This window comes from Xiphophorus maculatus, chromosome 6 (genome assembly GCF_002775205.1).
Source record: "Xiphophorus maculatus strain JP 163 A chromosome 6, X_maculatus-5.0-male, whole genome shotgun sequence".
Taxonomy (NCBI): Eukaryota; Metazoa; Chordata; class Actinopteri; order Cyprinodontiformes; family Poeciliidae; genus Xiphophorus; species Xiphophorus maculatus.
In genome coordinates, this window is record NC_036448.1 from 7,993,431 (window position 1) to 8,015,103 (window position 21,673).

Consider the following 21,673-nt stretch of genomic DNA (forward strand, 5'->3'; position numbering starts at 1 on the left):
CATTCATGGGAGCCTGGGGACTGCAACAATAATAATTCCCCATCTAAAATTAGTCTCATTTTTCACCAACTTCTCCCACTCTGTAATTCCGTAATGCAATATGCTGAGCAGGGAAGCTCCCGGGCCCCTGGGGGACGCGGTCTGTCGAGAGCCGGAACCACTCCAGCCTTCCAGCAAAGGTAAACAGAAAGACATGCACACATTTAAAAAAAAGAAAAGAAAAGAAAAAAACTTGTGGGCATCCAAACGAGCGCTTGACAGACTGAAAACTTGTTGGCAAACAGAGACGTGTGCATGGACGAAAAAAAAAATCACCAACACATTCTGCAAACACATATGCGGGAAGGGAAGAACGACTCAGCGGAAGAGGAGAAAATACGCTAACTCTCTCAGCGTAGGTCCCAGACAAAACATTAATAAAGCTGAGGGGGAAAAAGTCTCCCGAGTTACTTTTTTTTCCTTCTTCTTTTTTTAAAAAGATGAACAAAGAAAGATATCTGATGCCCACCTGTGAGAGAAGGAGTTCTTGGACAGATTCAGGTAGGAGAGGTCGGCGCAGCAGCCTCGCAGCAGGGCCCCGAATAGCTGCCAGGAGAGAGACAGATCAATACCAGAGGTCTATTCACAACTGTTCGGCGATCGTGTTGCACAACAGTTATTTTAGCCGTGCGGAGAATGCCGGAGCGCAGACTGAAGGACATCGAAAAGCAAAAGCATCACAGGTGAGACAAAAATCATCCGCTGAGAAGTGTTTGTGATTTATCTCTGACATGCATCTCTACGTTTTTACATCAACTTGTAGAAAGTTTCCAAGTTTTAATTTCAGTAAGGTAACGAAGCAATTTCCATATACATTAGAAATGACTGCCAGCATACATACTTTGACCACTGAATAATAAGAAAAACAACTTCTTATTAGTTCCAGGAAAAAAAAAAACAAAAAAAACATGGGTTGGTTTGAGAAAACCGACGGGGGATTCTGGATCAAGTCTGCTTTGTTTCCACATGAGTAAGGGCCAAAAGACTTCTTATAATTAATTACTGTTTGCTTTTCAACGCGCCTTTCAATTAACCTCAGGAGAACCCTCTGAACTTATCTTGTGACATTCCGAGGCAGACCAAATCCACCGCCGTCAACGACTGGCCCCAAAGCACCAACGTACTTTAAAAAAAAAAAACAGGAACAAGCGACAACTGAAAGGAACAACCAGAGCTCTAATTAAACGAAGAATAAACCAGCTGCCATTTTCCACGATAATTAATAGAAAAGACTGAGCAATGGAGGAGTTCTCCTTCTTTTCTTATATTTTAGAATTTCATTACTGAGCTATGGCTTGTATAGTTCTGCCTCACTTTAAGATGTTTGTTGAAATAAATAAGAGTAATCCTTTAGCTGGGTTTCACTAATCAATACAGGACATGAAAAGTATGAAAACAGTGTTGCATTAATTGTATTAATACTTTTAAAGAATTAAAGAAGAAATTTAAAAAGTAGTTTACATACGAAGTCACTAGCATACAGAAAACTTTGCTCTTTGCCGTTAACTTCTGTAAAAACATGTCTGACAGTCGATGCCGAGTAACGATGAGCAACTTTTTCTAATTTTTTAACTAGTATTTTAACAACTTAAAGATGTTCGTCTTTGGTCTTTCAAGTCTTTGAGGTTGGAAGTCCTCCTTATCATCACCCTAATCTTTAGCTCCTTTTCCTAGAGTTTTATTCAGATTCTAGTCTGCACAACTTTAATATTGTTTCCATGGAGAGGAAGCACATAGACAAAAATCAAAAGATTGCTTTAAGCCTAAATCTGCCAGGTGTTTGAATTAAATTATTCATTACTGTATCCCACTAAACATAAAAAAACATAAAACTCAGTGGTTGCCTTAAAACTAAAAGAACTGTAAACAGTAGAGGTAACCATCAAAATTCAACAATGCAGCCGATACTTCTTCGTCTATTAACTTTACGCAGGTCGATCAAGGAAGGGCAGAATATGGTCCAGGAGTCATGAAGGTTTAGTTTCAAGAAACAGATTAGCTTTAAAGCTGCAGCTAGTCAGCACTTTGTGCACAAAAAAGTGTTGTTGTTTTTGTTTTTAGATGCGTCGCATCTAAATCAAGGCTCTTCTACAAATCTTTCAAACGGCATTAGGTAATTACTTACACAAGAGCTCAATTTATGGGGGAACAAAGTGAAATCTCTTCGACGAAGCACGATTTAATGGCTTTCGGAATTAAAATTGTCCTGAAGTAGTAAGGGTAAAACAATTTTATGAACACAGAGGCGAAGGCTTTAAGCTTTACCTATGTTGGAGACTCTTATTTTGAAAGGAGAGGAAAGGAATGGAAGCAGATCTTGATTTGTCAGATGTGGCTAAGAAAGACACATTAGGCTAGCTGACAACAAAGTTTATTAGCATAGCAGCATTTGTTGTACCACACTCTTAGTTGTAAATAACCATCTGATTCAAAAATTAGGGTTTCCGTAAAGGCAAGTGAATACTTTGACGCCTTTTTAAATTAGAAGTCGTTCCACTCTGACAACTTGCTTGCTGTAAACATAGAATCACTTTGATTGATGTAGAAGACGCTGTAAGAGAGTAATCTACTGCAGTGGCGGTTGCACAATATCTAGTAAATATTTTACTGCGACACCATCGCTGTAAATTTTAACGGTGAAATTGATTCCACTAAAGATAATATTCCTGACATTCTTCTTTATTTACTATTACACAATGATCTCACCGGTCTCTGTGTGCTTTTAGCATCACAGCTGTAAAAGCACCGACGAGTCCATCTAACGCACCAAATACATTGTAGATAAATAAAATCTTTCACAATTGCAATGTGTCTCGCAGTAATGATGTTATAATAGTGCCGCACGTTTAAGCTACAACAGGATTCTCTTAATTTTGTTCAATACTTCACACAGTCACAAATCACGCCACCTACTTATATTAAATACCATGTGTGAATTTGATGAATTCTATTGTCCGAGTTATGACTTTTGAGACTATTTGCACTACTTATGAACCTTGAAACTTCGCTTTGGGGACAAATAAAATCATTTGATTTGGATTTTATTGAATTCTCAGTGTTTTCACTGCAAAAACACAAAATCTTACCAAGTATTTCTGGTTGGGTTTCTAGTGTAAATACAGTACAGACCAAAAGTTTGGACACACCTTTTAGTTCAATGAGTTTCCTTTATTTTCATGACTATTGACATTGTAGATTCACACTGAAGGCATCAAAACTATGAATAACACATGTGGAAATATGCACTAAACAAAAAAGTGTAAAACAACTGAAAATAGCCCTTATATTCTAGTTTCTTCAAAGTAGCAACCTTTTGCTGTGATTACTGCTTTGCACACACTCTGCATTTTCTTGATGAGCTTCAAGAGGTCGTCACCTGAAATGGTTTTCACTTCATAGGTGTTGCCCTGTCAGGTTAATAAGTGGGATTTATTGCCTTATAAATAGTCATGAAAATAAAGAAAACCCATTGAATTAGAAGGTGTGTCCAAACTTTTGGTCTGTACTGTATATTAGTACACTTGAAATAAGACAAAACCAACTAATAGCCTTTCAGCAGGATATAGGAGATTGTTTCAAGTCAATAATCCCTGTATTGATGAAAAATTACTATTTCCATTGGCAGATTAATTCACTTATAACATGATAAACATATTTTGTTTAACATGAAGTAAGAAGATAATAAGAAGTGAAATAATCTACCGATGGAACTAGAACTTTTTCATCAATATTAAGGAATTAATGACTTAAAACAATCTCCTACTTCTTTCTGAAAAGTTACATGTGAGTTAGTTTTGCCGTATTTCAATCGTACTGAGAAATTTGCACTAGAAACTCGACCAAAAATACTTGGTAAGATATTGTTTGTTTTTTTTCAGTGCTAAAGCAATCATGATCAAATTTCTCAACTGAATTGCTTAATCCCTTCACCCATCCTTACCACACTCCTCCTTCAGACCGACTCCCAAAGCGAGCAGCCATTTAAATAAAAGACACACCATTGGAGATATAACCATAACTTATTTTCGCCAATTATTTCGACACTCTGATCCATCACTGGGCCCGGCTTCAGCAGCCAGCGTTCCTACCAATCTGTCAATGTGCGTATGGAGAGCGCTCCTCTGTCAGATATAACTGCACAAATTCTCGCCAGAGGGACCAAATGAGCAATAAGGGTTTAATCGTATAGCACTGAATCAAAGTTGAGGCCCATATCGGGAGGAGAGGGGGTAAAAAAATTAATTACCTACTGTTCTTCAACTTCTTATCGCACATATTCATCAAATGTACAGTTTTACATTAAATGGGAAAGACATCCTCAGAGACCCTTAAATTAAGCATACTGAGACACATTCGGTTCCTGTGCCTGCAGTGAACAATCAATGTAAACCTATAATGCTATCGTTAATCTATCAATGGGCGTATTAAATCAAGCGCTCCTCTTGTGAGCGTTTTTGGTCAGCTTTAGATAAAGAACTTTAAATGAACGAAACAGGGAGCCAATTACTCTTAGAACAAAATGACCCGAATGTGGTTGTTGGACTGAAGAGGACAACATTAAACGCTTAGAGAGAGAGAGAGAGAGAAAGAGGAAAAAAGGGAGCGTCTCGTCATTAGTGAGAGGTTACAGTATCGGAGAGGTTCAGGTATTTCCTGACAACGTGATCCATCATGCAGCATCACTAATCAGCCACCGCCTGAACACGCATGCAGATTTAAATCAGAAGCTTATCAGTAATTCAATTTAAGATGCTAACACCAAAAAAAAAAAAAAAAAAAAAAGATGAGTTTCCCTGGGACTTCTCAAGGGTGAATGAAATGAAAATGGAGGACACGACAAGACGGGCGGATCCCGGAGAGAAGAGAGTTTGAGAAAATATTTAAAAAAATCCCCGAATGAATTCAAAACAAAATCTGTGCCCCACATTAAAGGGAGATTGGTTTCTCAGGGCGGGCTATTTTTCTGTGAAACGTATTCCTGCTTGACAATTTCTTCTCTAATGGGGTGTTTAAAGTGTGAGGTGAGGCGCTGCAGGAGAAGCAAACAAACAAATCACAGAAAACCAGAAAACTAGAAGACCTGGAGCAGTTAAACCCATTGGGACAATTTTTTTTTACAGTGAAACCAAAAAAATCCATCAGAAAGAAACGTCACGGTTTCGATGCTTATGTGAACAGTTAGTTATCCATGTTACAGAACGTTTAAATATTTCCAATGACGCAACTGAGATTTACATCAGATGTTAGCAACTACCTAATATTGCAAATATTACTAAATCGAAGCAAATTAATTCAACACATGAAGTTGGAATGACGTTCGGAAAACATATTGCACGCATTTGCAGAATTTCCATAAAGTACTCAATACTTTATGGAAAGCCTCTCAGTATTTGCTCGGTTGTCATTTTGACCCATTCTTCCACACAAACCATCTGCAAATCTTGAAATCTTTTTGGCCTTTTCCCTGGATTTTCAAGTCAGGTGATTAACTTGAACACTCTCATAGTTTTGCTTTGTTTCTCCCAAACCAATTAGCAGTTTTCTCAACTATGTGGTTGGGACTATTGTTTGTATGCGGCTAGGGAACCGACTGTGCTCGTTTTAACATTCACAAAGTTAAATTGCGTAGCTGTAAACATTCCCATTAATATTGTTTTGCAAAATTAGGGCATTTTTACTGAATAGGCAATCTCTTTATGGTCCTTAGTTTACATTAAGCCCACTAATATTAATTTTCATTTAGCAACATCAATGCTTTCTAAACGCTGACAGATTTTAGCTAGCTTCTGGGCTTTCTATACCTTTTTACCGACAACTTTCATGTCAGTGCTTCCATAAAAAAATGCTTAAACAATTCATTCTTGTTTTTGCCTGTATCTGTGTAGATGTTCTTCAATAATAGCTTGTTATATTTGTGTTTACGGTTTGCTGTAAGTGCAGACTTTTCTCTGATTTGTGTATTTACACACACCTTTTGAAGCCAAAAAGGATTTTCTACGTTCGTATTTACAGCACAGTCCACATTAATTAGCACCTCTGGTTCGGATGTGTGAAACTGAGTAAAATCCATTTATCTTTTATAACAGCAGCATGCTTCTTGTCACTGAACATTTTCAGTAAATTTTGGAGGTTTGTTTTCCCCCTCTTATTGTCCCTTTCTGTGCGTACGGGAAAGATAATAATGAATGCTCAGCCAGCCTGGCTTGAAACAGTTTCCAGTTTTATATTTTTTTTAGTTGGACAGGTTTAGGTTAGTACTGGAGTTGTCAGAGGATCTCAGGCCATGAGATATTTTTATATGAAAACACAAAATACAATGTAACAATTTGTGAAACCTCACCTGGAGTCGTCTTTCTGTAGATTCTGTGTTCACTGTATGTGTTTTAGCTCCAAGTTGAGCTAACCCTCAATTTAGCACAACCCTGTGTCCCGAGTTAGATGTATCGTTACACCCCTTCTGAAACTACTCATTGATTTCCTCTGGATTACTTCTGAAGTCTCCCCTTCTCCAAAACCATTCCCCTGGCACTAGTACAATGAAACAGGGACAGAAAAAATACAAATAATTTGTAAACCAAGACCATTAGCCACTGCTAGCGCTGAAGCTAACGCCTACTTTAGAGTTTCCTAATGGCGCTTAAATAAAGGGTTTGTTTGCAGTTTAATAACTCCAAACTGTATTTGGTTTTTTTTCGTAAGATAAAACTTCAAAAATAGAGTAAAAAATAAAATATATAAGAATTAGATAGTTGGCATTTTGCAAACAGAAATGACTTGTAATTGATGTAAATCTGGTTTAGCTTCAGGGAGTAAGAAGAAAAGATGTGTTTTTATTTGGTGTATGTAAACATGTGGTTTGAATTGTATATGGAGACTGCTTAACTTATTAATTTTTAGAATCAAATAGCATTCAGGAAAAGACAAAAGAAATATCTTTTCGCAGTGTGCACGAGCAAGAGGTGCTACGTTTAAAGCATTCAATTTCGAAGGTATTGCAGAAAGACAAGCCAAAATCAATAGTGTTGACAGCCATCAATCATGTGTCATTTTTTTTTTACAGTATTATTGGCCAAAAATATATCAAAGCATTGCGAACAAAGAATGAGGTTGGCTGCTGCATTGAAGACATAACAAAAAAAATAAATAAATTGTTTTTCACTGACCTTTACTCACACTTTAAAATGAATAAATATATGCCAGGTTGAAATTAAATACCGTGTAAAGTGAGCAAATTTAATATTTCATGACATTTTAGGATAACCTGAGGAAATACAAAATATGTTTTTCAAATCATAATTTCCTTTTTTATAAATTGGAAAGGCTGTCCAAAGGGAAAACTACGGGAAAATGCTGACCTCCTGAACCCAATAAATGTCTTTGCCACCCTTGGCAGCACCAGCTTCCATTAAACATCCACAAAGAGTGTTTTATATCAGCGCGGAGGAAGGCTGCAACACTTTTCTTGGCAGAATTGCTATAATTCGAATACAATAGAGCTTTCTTTTTCTTGAGGTTATCCCATCTCAAAGAAACTCACCAACAACTTGGAACATTTACTTTTCAAGTCATTTGAAAACTTTCCTCGTGTTTTTGGAATGCCTTACAATGTTGGCTTTGTTCTTAAAACGATATAATTTATCTGAACCAATAATTTGATGTTTGGACCAAATAGCACTAACAAAACTTTTTAATTTCTGATGAATAACTTGATTTTAAAATTAGTCTTACATATACAACACCTAATCTTGTATAAATATTTGCGTCTACATAGCCAACAGTTTATACAAAATCAACTCTTGATTTGTTTTTATGTTTATAACGTTGCCAAAAAAAGAAAACGGTTCGTGATTGGTAATGAGAAAACAGGCATACATATCTTTTTATTTGGTGTATGTAAACCTTTGGTTTCAACTCTCCCTGCAGCAGACGCCGATATGAAAACAACCAGGATAAAAAAAACAACAACATCCATCTTCATCACTTAATCGAGCCGCCTGTGCTGTGTGCCATCAGCATTAACACGGCACTCATAAAACAGACGCGAGGAAAGGTTGAACAATAAACGCAACCTCTTAAGTAGAGTCAGACATCTTTTTTTACTCTCCCCATAATGCCTTCGAAAATAAAGACACCAGAACGTACCAACTCCCGCTTTGAGCTGACATTTTGTCTTGAATGAAAACAGTGACACAATCCGAAAGGCCTTATCAGGCGGAGACATACGGAGGCAGACACATTCACAGACAGTTACTAAACTCTTCTCAGACAGAACGCACTCGCACCCCGTCAGCTGTTAGCCAATCTGCTAATGGGGTGAGACGCTGCTGGCGCGCAGATTTGTAAGCTCAGGAACAACAACTTTGTCACTTTGCCTTAGATATATATATATATATATATATATATATATATATATATATATATATATATATATATATATATATATATATATTTTATATATATATAAAACACTACGAGTTTCATAAAAGACATCCGTATAATTCATGAGGTGCTACAGATTTCCGAGGTGGTGCCTCCTTGGAGCTTTCACAGAACGGCTCTATAACAAAGTCAACCGAGGTTTTTGCATGATGGTGCTATTTGCATTCAGGACAGTAGACCCCTCACTTTTCTTGGCCTGAATCCCGTACCGGGAGATGAAATCAGACAGCTCTGGGAGGACAGAGACTGTAAAAAAAATAAAAGAGGAAGGAAGTACAAACCGAGTCCACGGTGCAGTCTGTCCCTGACAGGTCTAAATGGACCAGGCAGTTGGGCTGGGCCAAGAACAGGTACAGGTTCTGCAGAGGAAGAAAAACAAATGATGTGTTTCAGGCAATTAATGCACTAAAGACTTTTAAAAGATAATTCGGGTGTATTCATGTTATACCCACAAACTTCAACATATTTTATTTGGATTTTATATAACACAAAGTAGCACATTGTTTTGAACTGGAATATAGTGTGGCGTGTTTTCAGCCCCCATGTTTTTAGACCATAAAATGAAAACCAGTTAAATCGGCTGTCTTTAGAACTGACAACAGCTGTGAGTCGAGTCCAATTTAGGGTGTTTTCACACCTGGTAGTCTGTTAGTCTCTGTTCGACTGAGGACCAACAGAACCAAACCCTTTGAACAAAACCTGTTCACCTCCTGGCCTGGGGTGGCGCTGCACCAAGAACCACTGAAGGAAACAATAAGAAAATCTCTGAAGACAACAAGAACGTAACTTTCATTTTCGCAAAATGTAAGCAAAAATGGAATAGCGTCAGATTTTGTGGTTGTAGTTCTCTCTTGTCTTTTGTAAAACACCAGTAGCTATTTCTCCTGCTAGCGCTAGACTCTCGTGTTTGTTTTGGTTGCATTTCCCCAGAATGCCCTGCGCCAGAGTCAGCTTCCTGCTTTTGGAGCGGTCTCCAGTCCGCTCGGTTTTCACATACAGTACGCATTTGAGCCGCGCCAGAATTCACTTAACCAAACCAAGACCTAACCTAGTCCGCCTAGGTTTTCAGGCGGACCAGAGTTTCGAGTTTTTTTGTCCGCATCAGAGATCGATTGTGCATTCACGCCTCCCCAAATGAACCAGACTTTTTTGGCAAACAAACAGATAAGTCTGATAAAAGGAACACAACAGGGAGAAAGTTTGGCAGAAGCTGATTTTTTATAAAACGGTATGTTCCAAGCGTTAACCTCTAAGAGCTACTAATGTGATGTTTATGGAACATTGGCAAGAAACAAAAGCTGCAACAAATCCTGTCTACAAGTGATGGATGAGGACTATACTTTGTGTTGGTCTTTCACATAAATTTTTTATGAAATAATACAAATACATCTGAAGTCAAGGAGCATGATTACATTTGCAAGGTACTGTTGGTGCAACTCTTAATCAGACATACCCAAAAACACATATCTGCATAATTGGTTCGATATGCTGTAGTCAATTAGCGATTCTGATTGTTCAAACAACACCCCAGAAAAATTTACTGATTTGAGATCAACTGTTTTGTGGTGCAGGACCCTTAATACAGTTTGTTCTCAAAAACTGAGAGAGGGAACTAAAGATGGAGGCTTCCAAAGGGAACTAATGCAGCTGAAGCACAGCTGAGCTTCAGAAGATCAGTCTGTAGACGCTGTGCAGACACGGTGAACTGACTGGGTGATTCACTTGTCATGCTTCCACAATATTGCCAGAAGTAATGTTAGAAAGCTAGAAGAATCTTCTTTGGTATAGTGAGGGGAAAAAAACTGCGAATTTTGGGCAGACTGAGATGCCTGCAGTGATTCTCAGTGTTACCTGGGATAAATTATGGTACATTTTTCAACTCTAAAGTTTTGGAAATTTGTCAGACATGCTTCTTGTTTAGTCTGAGATGCCAATACTAGCAGGTCTGTATTGCAGTTTCTATGCAGCTTTTCCCGACAAAAAAACTCCATAAAAACAGCAGACATGGTCCATGTAGCTTGATAAGAGTCACCCACCGTGGCGTCCTCTCCAGACAGAACCCCGGGGTTCTTGCTGAGGTCCAGGTGCAGCAGAGAGTTGGAGTAGTCGTCACTTGAACACAGAGCCTGAGACAATGAAACAACACCTGGTGGAATAAAACAGAAATGAAGGGATGCATCATTTAGCAAGCCAAGGACTGACTCACATTCCTTTTCATTTTAAGTGACAATTTTAATACTCTGTTGGTGAGCAATAAGTAACAGTAGATTATAAAGCGTCAAAATGGATTAAAGAGGCAAAATGGGTGAAAAGAAACTAAAAAGGAGTTTTTTAAAATAGGTTTTCATAAGAAAGCAGCTATAAAAAACCTGTTCTCTCTATTGTACTTTCAGAGTGTACCCTGACCCAAAACAAAGGTCAGATCAAAGGCCTGAAGTACGTCTCGTTGCACAAAAACACAATACAGTAAGGGAATCATCTTGGGCCCTCAGCAGCAGGTGCAGGAAGCGCACTTTGCCCATTCTATTGCTTCAAAGAGCATCTGTGCTAGAAGGCAGATATGGCACATGTTGCTCGAAAGCAGACGAGGCGCTAAGCTCCTCATCCCTTAATTTGTAGCGATTATGAGGGAAATGATGGGAAGAGGGGACAAAGAGTCTAATCCTCCCCCCACCATCCATCTAGTCATCAGCTGCTGTGAGCGGGGGGAACATTAGAAAGCCATCAAGATGACCCGACTTTATCGCCAAAGTGTGGACATGTTGTTTTTCTGGCGCACACGTACACCGTCTTTCTACATTCTGTCCTGTTACAACCACTAATTTTATAGACAAGACTAATAAATATTGAGTGGTTTTACAAAGCACTGATCAAATACAGGACATGACATTTTCAAATTGTCTCTGGAAAAAAAACAACAACTTTGAAAGCCATGCATCCTTTTTGGCTCACTTCACAATTAATCACTACTTTCTGCTGTTCTATCAAGTAAAATTCCATTGAAATACATTAAAGTTGATGGTCGTATTCTGACTAAACGTAGAAGCATTGAACTCAAAAGGCACTGTCCTGTAGGTGTTTAAGAATCACATGAAAATGAAGAGGAGGGGGAAAAGAGAGAGAAAGAGAGAGAGAGAGATCTATAAATATTCAGCAAAAAGTGGTCAGCCTCTCCAAAGTCACGCCAACAACTACAACTCAAGGTCATACCAACTGCATCCTGCTGAATCACTGCCTGTTCTTGCTGGCTTTTAAAAAAAGTCTCATTTATAACACGTTAACTTGGTGTCAGGGTCACTATCTGGAACACACACGACACCTTTAGCCTTAAATATTGCATTTAGCCTGTCCTTATTTAATCCGCTGTGTGAAAACGCACAGGAAAGCTGCATCCAGAGCAGAAAGATGAAGAAAAACTGAGTGGGTGAATACATTTGCTTAACAGACACTTGATCAACTTTAAGAAATGTGAGACAGAGTCATTGACTTTGTGTTGATATGAAAAATCGTGTGTGTGTGTGTGTGAACACTATGTCACTTTTTTTTTTGCAATCATCATGGGAAGAGCTGCAAGGCCATTTTCAAACAATCTGTCATCCATTGTTTTACAAAGAACAAGAAAATACTCAAGTGGGGAATAGTTAGGACAGTCAATGTTCACAGAAAAAGGACAGGGTTCATTTTCAAAAACATGAAAGACAAATGCTCTGAGTATTAGCAAAAAAGGTGTCATTTTGCATGAGGTGCCGTTTCTTGTCCCTTAACAGAACCTACATTACTCATATTTGCAAAATCATGTCTGAACAAAACATGGTTTTTTTTAGGGAATGCCCTTTAGACAGATGAGACCCAATTGGTGTTAAACAGAATGAACATCAGATACCGATAAGCGTCTATTGCTGGAGAAGGGATGATGTTGACTTGTTTTCTAGCCCCTTAAATTTGGTTCAGTTGAGTGAGCCAATGAAATCCACTTTACTCCATCAGGTAAACTACTGTCAGCCAATCAGATGTCAGTAACTCAGAGCATTTAGGCATCTGGGCCTGGAGTAAACAAGTAAACTTGTTTGGGGATTTCAACTTTTATCATAGGATAGTTGTTGATATTTTGTCAGTTTTGTTACTGATTGCTAAACCTATCTTTTTCTTACCACAGTCTATCTTCCAGCAGGATATTGGATTGCATGTTTCTTGACCAATGACTATCCATCATTAGCCTCCACAGTTACAAGAGCAGTAGAGGAAGGGGTAATTCTTGTCATGGGTGCCCTGCCAAACAGTTAGCAGTGTGTCAATGTAGACCAACATGTCTGACCAATGTTTCCGACACCTAGTTGAATCTATGGCACAAATAAGGGGGTCAGTCTTTATGGTCAAAAATAAAGCTATCATTTGGATAGCACTTAATGTGACTCATGCAACAAGTCAGCTGTCTTAAACCACAGCAAATCTACAACAAATTGACTCTTAAAATAAAGAGAGAGAGAAGGACTGAAATGTGAGATAGTTGTCCAGTTTAGTGCCTGCTCCCTATTGAGATGTTGTTGTGGGATTTAACAGAAATGTTCAACAGTGAAGGTTCACAAACTTTAATACAGCGAAGAAAAGCTGCAAAAGAGGAGCTGCTTCTGCAACCACGACCGAAACTGGGTCAGAGCGCTACAGGACTCGGTCAAAAATATGGGAAAAACATTTCCAAATCAATCGTCTTGTCTCCTCTTGGACACAACACATCTTTGGCTTTGACGTCAGCCATGTTTAAACGCTGCTCTTCAGGATAATGCCGTACACAGAGCAGGCATCGTCAAAAATGCTTCAATCAAATAAGGCCGGCCGTCCACATGACAAGGAATCAAAAAGCTTTAAAGAATCGAAGATCACACCTACACCTCTGCACACATCACACAAAAACCTTTATCTACTGATAGACAGAACTAAGGAAAGAAGACAAAAGGTGCTACATGACAGGTCAAAGAAATGTGTTGGCAGAATTGTAAAAAAAAAAAAAAAAAACTTCCTGGCATTTTGAAGCAATGCTAAGACTTTAGCAAATTGTATAAGCCCAGTAAGGTGTCTCATTTTATTTCTGTCTTGGTATAACACATCCAGATGTCAATTATACATTTTTACTCTCAAACTTGTCTTTTTAAACCTGAAGCCAGCCTCACTCAAAGTGTGTCTGAATTTAAACTCTCTATGACGTAACTCACAGATAAGGTTGAAAGATTCCTCCTTTGGGATGAATGAAAGGTTGATGAAAGGAAGATTCCTTTAAGTCATTGCTACCGATTAAACTTCTAAAAGTTATTGAATCGCCATCTGTAGTTTTTCCACACCGTTTCTCCCTTTAGGCTGAGTTTATAATTTGAAAAAATGTGTCAAATACTAAAATTTTTATTAATGCAAATTGCTAAAATTTGAATGAATAAAGGAATATGAACTGTTTTGTTTTGCCTTGTTTTATTTATTAGGTGCTTAGTATCTGTTGCAACACATAATGTAGATATACATATTAGATTGATAAATTATCTAAGCAGAGGTGGATAAGAGCTAATAACTTACATGTAGTCGAGTAGGTTTTTGAAAATAAACAAAAAGAAAAAGAAAAGTACTTTTAGGAATAATTTTATTACACCATGCTTCTAACCTTTGCTTGAGTAATATTACAATTAGTTGAGACATTTGAAAGTTAAAAAGATGCAGTAAACACTATATATAATTAAATATACAGTATATTGACTATATATATAAGTACTTTACCCTTATTACCTTATGTACTAGACAGAAATAGAAACACATCTATGTTATAATGCTGCTTACACCCTCATTTAACTGTAAATGACATTAACAAAGGTGCACTATTTTTATTCATGACAATCATTGCAGCCATTCTTTTGCATATTTCTATGGAAAATAATAAATGTCAAATTAATAGACCTACAAATGCTATAGAAGATTTTAAAAATGGCTTGAAATATAACAATCTAAAAAAAGAGGGCTTTTGGCAAGAATATACGTGAATTTGCTTTTGCACACATATAATCCTTCTGAATCAACGATTTTGTTCGAGGATGGTCGTATTGTTGAGGATAAAAGCAACTGGGGCACTGCCTACAACCGCATCTGGCATTAAATAAAATAAATAAATAAAAAAACACTGCTTATAATTCTGACCCCAATATCATTTTGAAGATGAGTCATATGTAAACGGGTCTGTTAATCTGCGTGAAAAAGGGGCAAACCAAAAGTATTTGAGGCATTGCTGTGGATCAGTAGACCTTTTTTCCCACCCTCAACTTTGTGACACGTCTCATTACGTTTAAGAGAGCTCAGCGATGTCCCAGTGAACAAGGTCAGGCTCAAGGCCCTGCTATGCCTACCCTTGGAGGAGAGAGAGGTCTTGGAGAGATTTAGGAGTCGTAGACCTTTGTTGAGCCGGCAGACTTGTTGAATTAGGTTGGAGACTCCTGGATGAAGACAGGAAGGGGAGGGGAAAGAGAAAAGATGGGAAAGGGCCTCCATTTAATAAAAAAGATGACTAATAATACACAGAAAGAAGGCGGACTTATTCAATTTAAATATTTCCTTGCATCTTAAACATTTCAAACACAGGAAAAAAAGAAAGGAATGCCAAGTAGTGTGTGCTGAAAAACGTAAATCAGTTAAAAATGTAATAAAGTTGAATTATGCATCTGATTATACGGAAGAAACGGTGAAATAATCAAGGTAAAACAAAAATACTTAAGACTTATCAAAATTGTCAGCTAAAGAGATATTTTTCAAAGAGAAATGTGTATTTATGTTTTAAATCATCAAATAAAATAAGCATGCATAAAAGCGGGTGTCAAATTACTTTTATCTCTGTTTTCCTCTGCATGCAGTGGATGAAGCCAGACGCAGACCATGTGCTAAGCCAAATTACGTAACACAGTTTCAATTGATTTTTTTTTTTTCTTAATCTACAGCAATCACGATGGACACATAAAAGCCTCTTCCTTATTAAAAATCTGTTTATTTTTATGCTCAGGATCCCTGTGTGATCCTTAGCTTTTTTGTGATCATACATCTTATTTAGTGGCTGCTGCTGTGTTGCATTTGTAATCACAATAAAAAGGCCTGCACACTGTCAATACTCATAAACACATGGCGACACACCAGGGGGCTGATACGTGTGAGCGCAAGGAATCCACTGAGGCAAGTGGAAGTGACAAGTGTCAGACGGAGGGATATAAATTAGCTAATGAGGGACGGTGGCCTTCGTGTGAAAGCCTGGCTCTGGCTTACACAAAGCCCAACGGTGTCTCCTTGTAGGGGTAAGCAATACAAGGATGATAGATTGTGAGGGATTAGAACGGGTTGAGGATCCGCCGAGGAAGCAAGATCACAGCGTCACCCGAGGCTGAGGCTCCCAAAATCCATTTAAACAAAACAACATTTTGAGGAGAGTCATGAAAGCAACGATTGGTCAGATGCGCTAGCGTTACTATCGAGTCAATTAAACCAGAGCAAAACGACGACAACATTACAAAGCTGGGGTTCTGCTTTTGTTATTTGTAGGCATTTTTTTTAGCTTGGACCTGTTAACATGCTAGCCTAACAAATCAGAAAATGGTTTGTTAGCTCTGCTAGCTCTAGCTAGCTTAGACCACAGTACAGCTAATGCGCTGATTTTTCTCTCTTATGCAGCTGTGTCCACTCGCCCCTTACTTCCTGCTTAATGCTTGTTACAGTAATGATATTATCTACACTTGCATGCTTACTTGTTTATAGGTGAAACATGGCGCATCTATGAGCTAAAACCTTAATTAGTGGAGGGGGCAGACTGGTGTTTTTGAATATTTCCAAAGAAATTAATGCGTTAAAAAACAGCGAGCAAAAAGTTTTGGTGAATCCTTCAAAACACTGTCAACAATCCTCAGTGTTTTAGATATGCGTTCATTTGAGGTTTTATGCTAGAGAAATAAACTGTGTTTTCACAATAAGGCATTGCTATAAGAACAATTACACAAAAAGCTATTACAGGGCTGACTTCAAATTTTATTACATTTTCAGTTTGACCTCTGAATTTAAAATGTTAGCTAAAATAAACACATTTATTTAGCGAGTCACTGTCATGAGTTTATAAAATATGGAGATAAATTGATTGATTGATTGATTTACTATGACTTTAATAGTCACCATGTAGTATTGTTATAAAATTATGTTATGCATTTTTGCTTTAAATGTTCTTGCTAACACCATCTTGTTGTGGTATTTTTACTCAAGACTGTCATAAAATTACAATGTCATAATCGCCTGGTGCCTAATTATTAAATATTAGTTGGGCTTTAGACATGCTGGTAAAATGGCAGAAACACATTAACATATTTTAAAAGTGTGCTATGACCTTGTTTATAGAATAGAATAGAATAGAATAGAAGTACTTTATTCATCCCAGCAGGGAAATTACTTCCAGTTTATGCTTTTATTTAAGAAGTTATATATTTTTGGTGATACTCACAGTGTCATGATAAAAAAAAAAAAAATCTGAATAGAATCATTTTCCCGTATGTCCCACCTCTTTGTGTTCATCGCCTGTGCATGCACCATAAGATAGCAATTTATTTCTACACGCAAAACGAAACAAAAAAGTTTCAGCTGTGGCGACAAAAAGAAAAAGAAAGAGCCTTTTATCATGAGAAGCACAGATAATCAAACACAATGAAAGGTGGATGGGAGGAACGCCGAGAGTGAGGGAGCTGCAAGGACAGTGATTGATTCAGGGTTCTTTGAAAGCAAACAAAAGCTTTGCTCAAGTAATAGCCAAAGAACAAGAGGATGTGCCCTCAGAGAGGAGTCAGTGGGAGGGAGAATGAGTTCACTGAGTCGCTACCTTGGTTGTCAAGTGTGTTATGAGCCAGATTGAGGGAGTGAATCACGGAGGCCGGGTTCTCTGATAAAGCCGACGCCATCTTCTGTGGAAAATCCCTGGAGAGAACAAGAGAAACAGGAAATTGAATTCCCTGGAAAACAGTAAGTTCCCTCCTGCTTTCAGCAACTGAATTAAGCCGAACTTCTGAGGTCACTTTTTTTTTCCACACATCCACAAGGTCCAAGCATTGTAATAAAGCGGCTTTATCACTAGCACTTGTCTAAAAATCTATCTCACCTAAAACATGGAAAAGTTGAGCATGGCTGTCAACTCTGTTATTTTAAACATTTCTCCTCAAACAAGTATCCGTCAAAACAATTCCCGCTTTTGTCGTTTGCATTTCTCGTATTGACCCACCTGCGGAGGGATTACTGTCCCCATTTAGTTCCAGTTTCAATAACTTCGATAAATACAAACAAACTTAGATCGAGCCAAAAATAGGAATTAGGTTGAAACTTTCAAACGGTGAAAGCACGACAATCGAAGGATCAAACATTTCTCACAGAGCTTAAAGGACAGACGGCACTGGAATTTATATTTGTCTGCTGGCCAAAGACTGAACTCGGAATGAATACTAATGCTCGTTCGTGGCTGTTGTTTGCCAACACTTTTGTATAGATCGTTTATCCCCAAGTGCCATAACAAATCAATTATACAATACAGGCTTAAAAAAAACCTTCCGAGTCGAAATAATAAAATAAAATGTATAAAAACTCCTATAAGCAATATTTTGTGTCATCCATTCAAGAGTCTATTATGCTAATTTTTTCACCACAGAAATTTAAGCATCAAGATGTCACTAGATGTGCTATCTGTAGCATGCATTGCCAACCCCACAAGTTTGGAAGCAACTTCCAATTCCTTTTCACTATGCCTTAAAATCCGGCGTGAATTTGGTGGGTTTCAGGATGCGCTTTCTGTGTCATCACACTCTTTTCTGTCATTGCTAAGCATAATGTCCTCAGTTCACCTTTAGGTAAGCATCAATGTTGCCAGACCATCGCTGTTGACAAAAAGGGGCTTTGTTTTAGGTTTGAGAAAATTTGCACAACCTGAGAGCAATAGTTTGCATATTTATGTTTTCAATGCTGCTGTTAAAGCCAGAGGAGGTTAAGTTGACAAAGAAAAAAAAGCAAAGCAAGAAAGAGATAATGTGTTCTGACATGATTATTTATGTAATAATTTATTTTATGGTAAAGTGTAAAGCATTATCTTCAGGAATCAGTTTGAACTTGCATCCAAACATTTGGTCTGATGTAGGTAATTAGATTTTTTTAGGTGGGTACTTGATCTGTCAAAAAAATTTAACACCACTTGGATGGACCATTCATAACACACGTAGGTATCACTGTATCACAATGTATTGAAGCGCTTTGCAAATATGGCTGCATGGTTTTATTTAATCACATGCTACGCTATGCAGACGGTCTGTCTATGCTGACGAAACTTAATTCTGGGTTTTAGAGACAACCTGCAAGCAGCAACAAGATATAGGGATGTTTCTCATACAGTGTTGTTGAGCCTATTTCTTGCATTTTGTGGATTGGAGATCAGACTGAATACATCAAGAAGAGGTCATTTTTGCAAAATGCTTTTGAAAAGGGCAAGTCAACAAGAAAATGGAGTCAAACTGACTAGTAAGTGAGCAACACCTTGGGTTGAAACCAACAAGTTTAATGTTATGGAGTGGTCAGCCCAATACCCAGACCTTAATCCAATAGAAAACTAGTAGGAATGACTTCACAGATGCTGCTTCTGAGGATAATCTCAGAAATGGAGGAACTGTGGAATGTGGCCCAATCAAAGGTGCCAGAAGTCAGTCGTCTTCACGCAACACAGACATGAAGCGGTTCTCAGAAACATGGGGTTATGCCACCAAATATTCATCCAGTGACTCACAGCAACCCTAAATCTTCAGGCAGTTTTAAAAGAAAATGTGGAAGGAAATGTACTGGTGTCATTTGGATCACATATTCAGTTTTGCTTATTGTTGATATGGCATGACTGAGGTAACCTAATTGGTTTTATATTTGCTAAAGCAAAGGTTTAACCTGTCTGAGACCAAAAAAAAAAAGATAAAAATAAACTATGAGCACTACTTGTGTTGCATTTCTCATTTAATAACCCTTTCAGCTCCCAAATTAAAATAAGACTTAAATTCAGGATCCTAGTGCGTGACTTTATATGTGGCATATAATTTCACCATTCAATTGAAAATAGATTTTTGTTGTTGTTGTTTTTGAGGGCAGGAGTGTTTTTTGATGCACTTCTACTGCAAGGCCGGTTGCCTTTCCCACGCGAAGAGCGCAACTACCAGGAAAATATAAAACCCTGCACCTTTATGAGGCTGTAAATTATTTCTCCCTGAGGCAGCAAATTCATCTCAATTAATGCTAAATAAGAAAAATGCCCTGCTAAGTCTTAGCAGCATTGCCCCGCAGGTGGACGGTACTGCCAGCTATTGCTCGCGATTTCTCAGTAATTTCAGCAGATAAACACCGCGTTCGCCATCAAAAGGCAGAAGGGAGGGTTTATCGGAGCTTTGCTGGATGAAAGACCGAGGCTGAACGGAGGTGAGCGACGGGGAAGAGTGAGAAGAGACTAGACTGGAAAGGTCAGGCCATCAAAGAAAAGGAGGAGAGTGAGGTAAGACAAGATGGGATAAAAGAGGAAAGAGAGAAAGGCTCGAGTAAAAGAACAGGGGGGAAATAGGAGGAGTGTTTTAGAGGTAAAGGTGCAAGAGAAAATAGAAGAGATTAAATTGGACTCAGCGAAAAGAGTTAACAGGGTAGGCTGGTCATTTTTCAGGGAAGTGGAAACCTACGCTTTAAGTCCAGCGTTCTCCAGCGTGAGCTCCTCCAGACTGTTGGACTTGCTGACCGTGTGCAGAATCTGGTCCACCACCTCTGACCCCTGTTGAAAAATGCAAAGCACAATCTGTGGCTGAGGTTTTCTGGTGGGGAAAAAAGAACTAGTCAGCCTTGATGTACATACAGAAACTAGGGTGAGGGTAGTGATTTATCTCCATAATGTACTTTCACTATTTCACTAAAGCAATAATAAAATCTGAAAAGTTCAAAATTAATTGCATTTGCATCCCCTTTGAACTTATTTTTAATTTAATGTTTCAGACGACTAATGCTTTTTATTCATTTCAGAAAAGTATTCCTCACAACCCAAAGAGCTGAAACCGAGATATGTCAAGCACCAATATATGGAGAATTATAGCAGAAATTAATATGTAGCAAAATCAAAGTGCATTTCATCTTTACCAAAACCTTAAAAAAAAAAAAAAAAAACTATTTGAGCTATTTTGTTAAAGCAATTTAGATAGTTTTGCAGAGTTAAAAATGTCAATTCCAGAGGAGAAGTTAAAGAACAAGAAACTGACTCAAAATCAGAGTTTTGGTCGAGTCTAATCAGTTCAAGTTTTATGGTAAACGTATGAAATTAAAGTTATTCTCAGTATGAACCCAAAACTATGAGCACTATAAATAATTAATAAGGACTTAGTGAGTCAGCTGGAACGCGTGGCACTGTCCTCTTCAGCCTTTGCTTTTCAAATTGAATCTTCCTTCCTTGATTGGTCTTAATAATCAACCGTCGTGCACGAATGCATTTTCTAACTTGATACACGGCACCGCTTCGCTTGCTGCAAAACAGTTACATAAAAAAATCTCCACAAAGGAGGAAAAATGTGGATTTTTCAGGTTCCTACTAAAAATAGCTCAATGCAGTGCCTCAACTTTGATGTGTAAATCACAGCTACGAAACGCAGCGATGGCTTCGACTTTAAGCGTCAGGTGCAATAAGAGTGTAAAAAAAATCTCAATGAGGGGCTCAGGTTGGTGTGTGTATTAACTAGGACAGCATCAATGACACATAATTCATGTTTTTATGCAAACATTTTGCTATGAGTCACCCACAAGGCAATAAAACTTTGGCTGGAGGAGAAAAATCAATTCAGATCAGAAGCGAAGCTTACATGCAGCCCTGACTGAGAAGGTTTTCAATGTAGTTTTTTTTTGTGTGTAATTGAAGAGACTCTTTATAAGTATGAAAAGATTATACTGAAAGGGACTTTTAAAAAGAAGAATTGAGCACACAAGTTTCAATTTATTGTAAAACTTTCCCTAATCCATACGTAATCTATACAATTATGCCACATATCAATAAATATTATCCTTAGTAGTAAATACAATGTCTAACACAGCTTAAACTTTTCTAGAAAGGTTCTCCACAAGGTTGAGGAGGGAGTTTATGGGATTTTTTAACTATTCTTCC

The 21,673-nt window shown here is 37.9% G+C and overlaps 1 protein-coding gene across 4 annotated transcripts in view; it reads right to left on the reverse strand.

Annotated features, from left to right (window-relative positions):
• Window positions 1-21,673, reverse strand: part of LOC102236275 (capping protein, Arp2/3 and myosin-I linker protein 3-like) — a 115,308-nt gene that overhangs the window by 50,434 nt on the left and 43,201 nt on the right. For all 4 annotated transcript variants that reach the window (XM_023335788.1, XM_023335789.1, XM_023335787.1 and 1 more), the window contains exons 10-15: window positions 20,214-20,302; window positions 17,351-17,445; window positions 14,859-14,945; window positions 10,515-10,624; window positions 8,760-8,837; window positions 509-585 (exon numbers count right to left, since the gene is read on the reverse strand). In XM_023335788.1, the coding sequence (XP_023191556.1) occupies window positions 509-585; window positions 8,760-8,837; window positions 10,515-10,624; window positions 14,859-14,945; window positions 17,351-17,445; window positions 20,214-20,302 (536 nt within the window). The remainder of the gene's footprint in view (window positions 1-508; window positions 586-8,759; window positions 8,838-10,514; window positions 10,625-14,858; window positions 14,946-17,350; window positions 17,446-20,213; window positions 20,303-21,673) is intronic.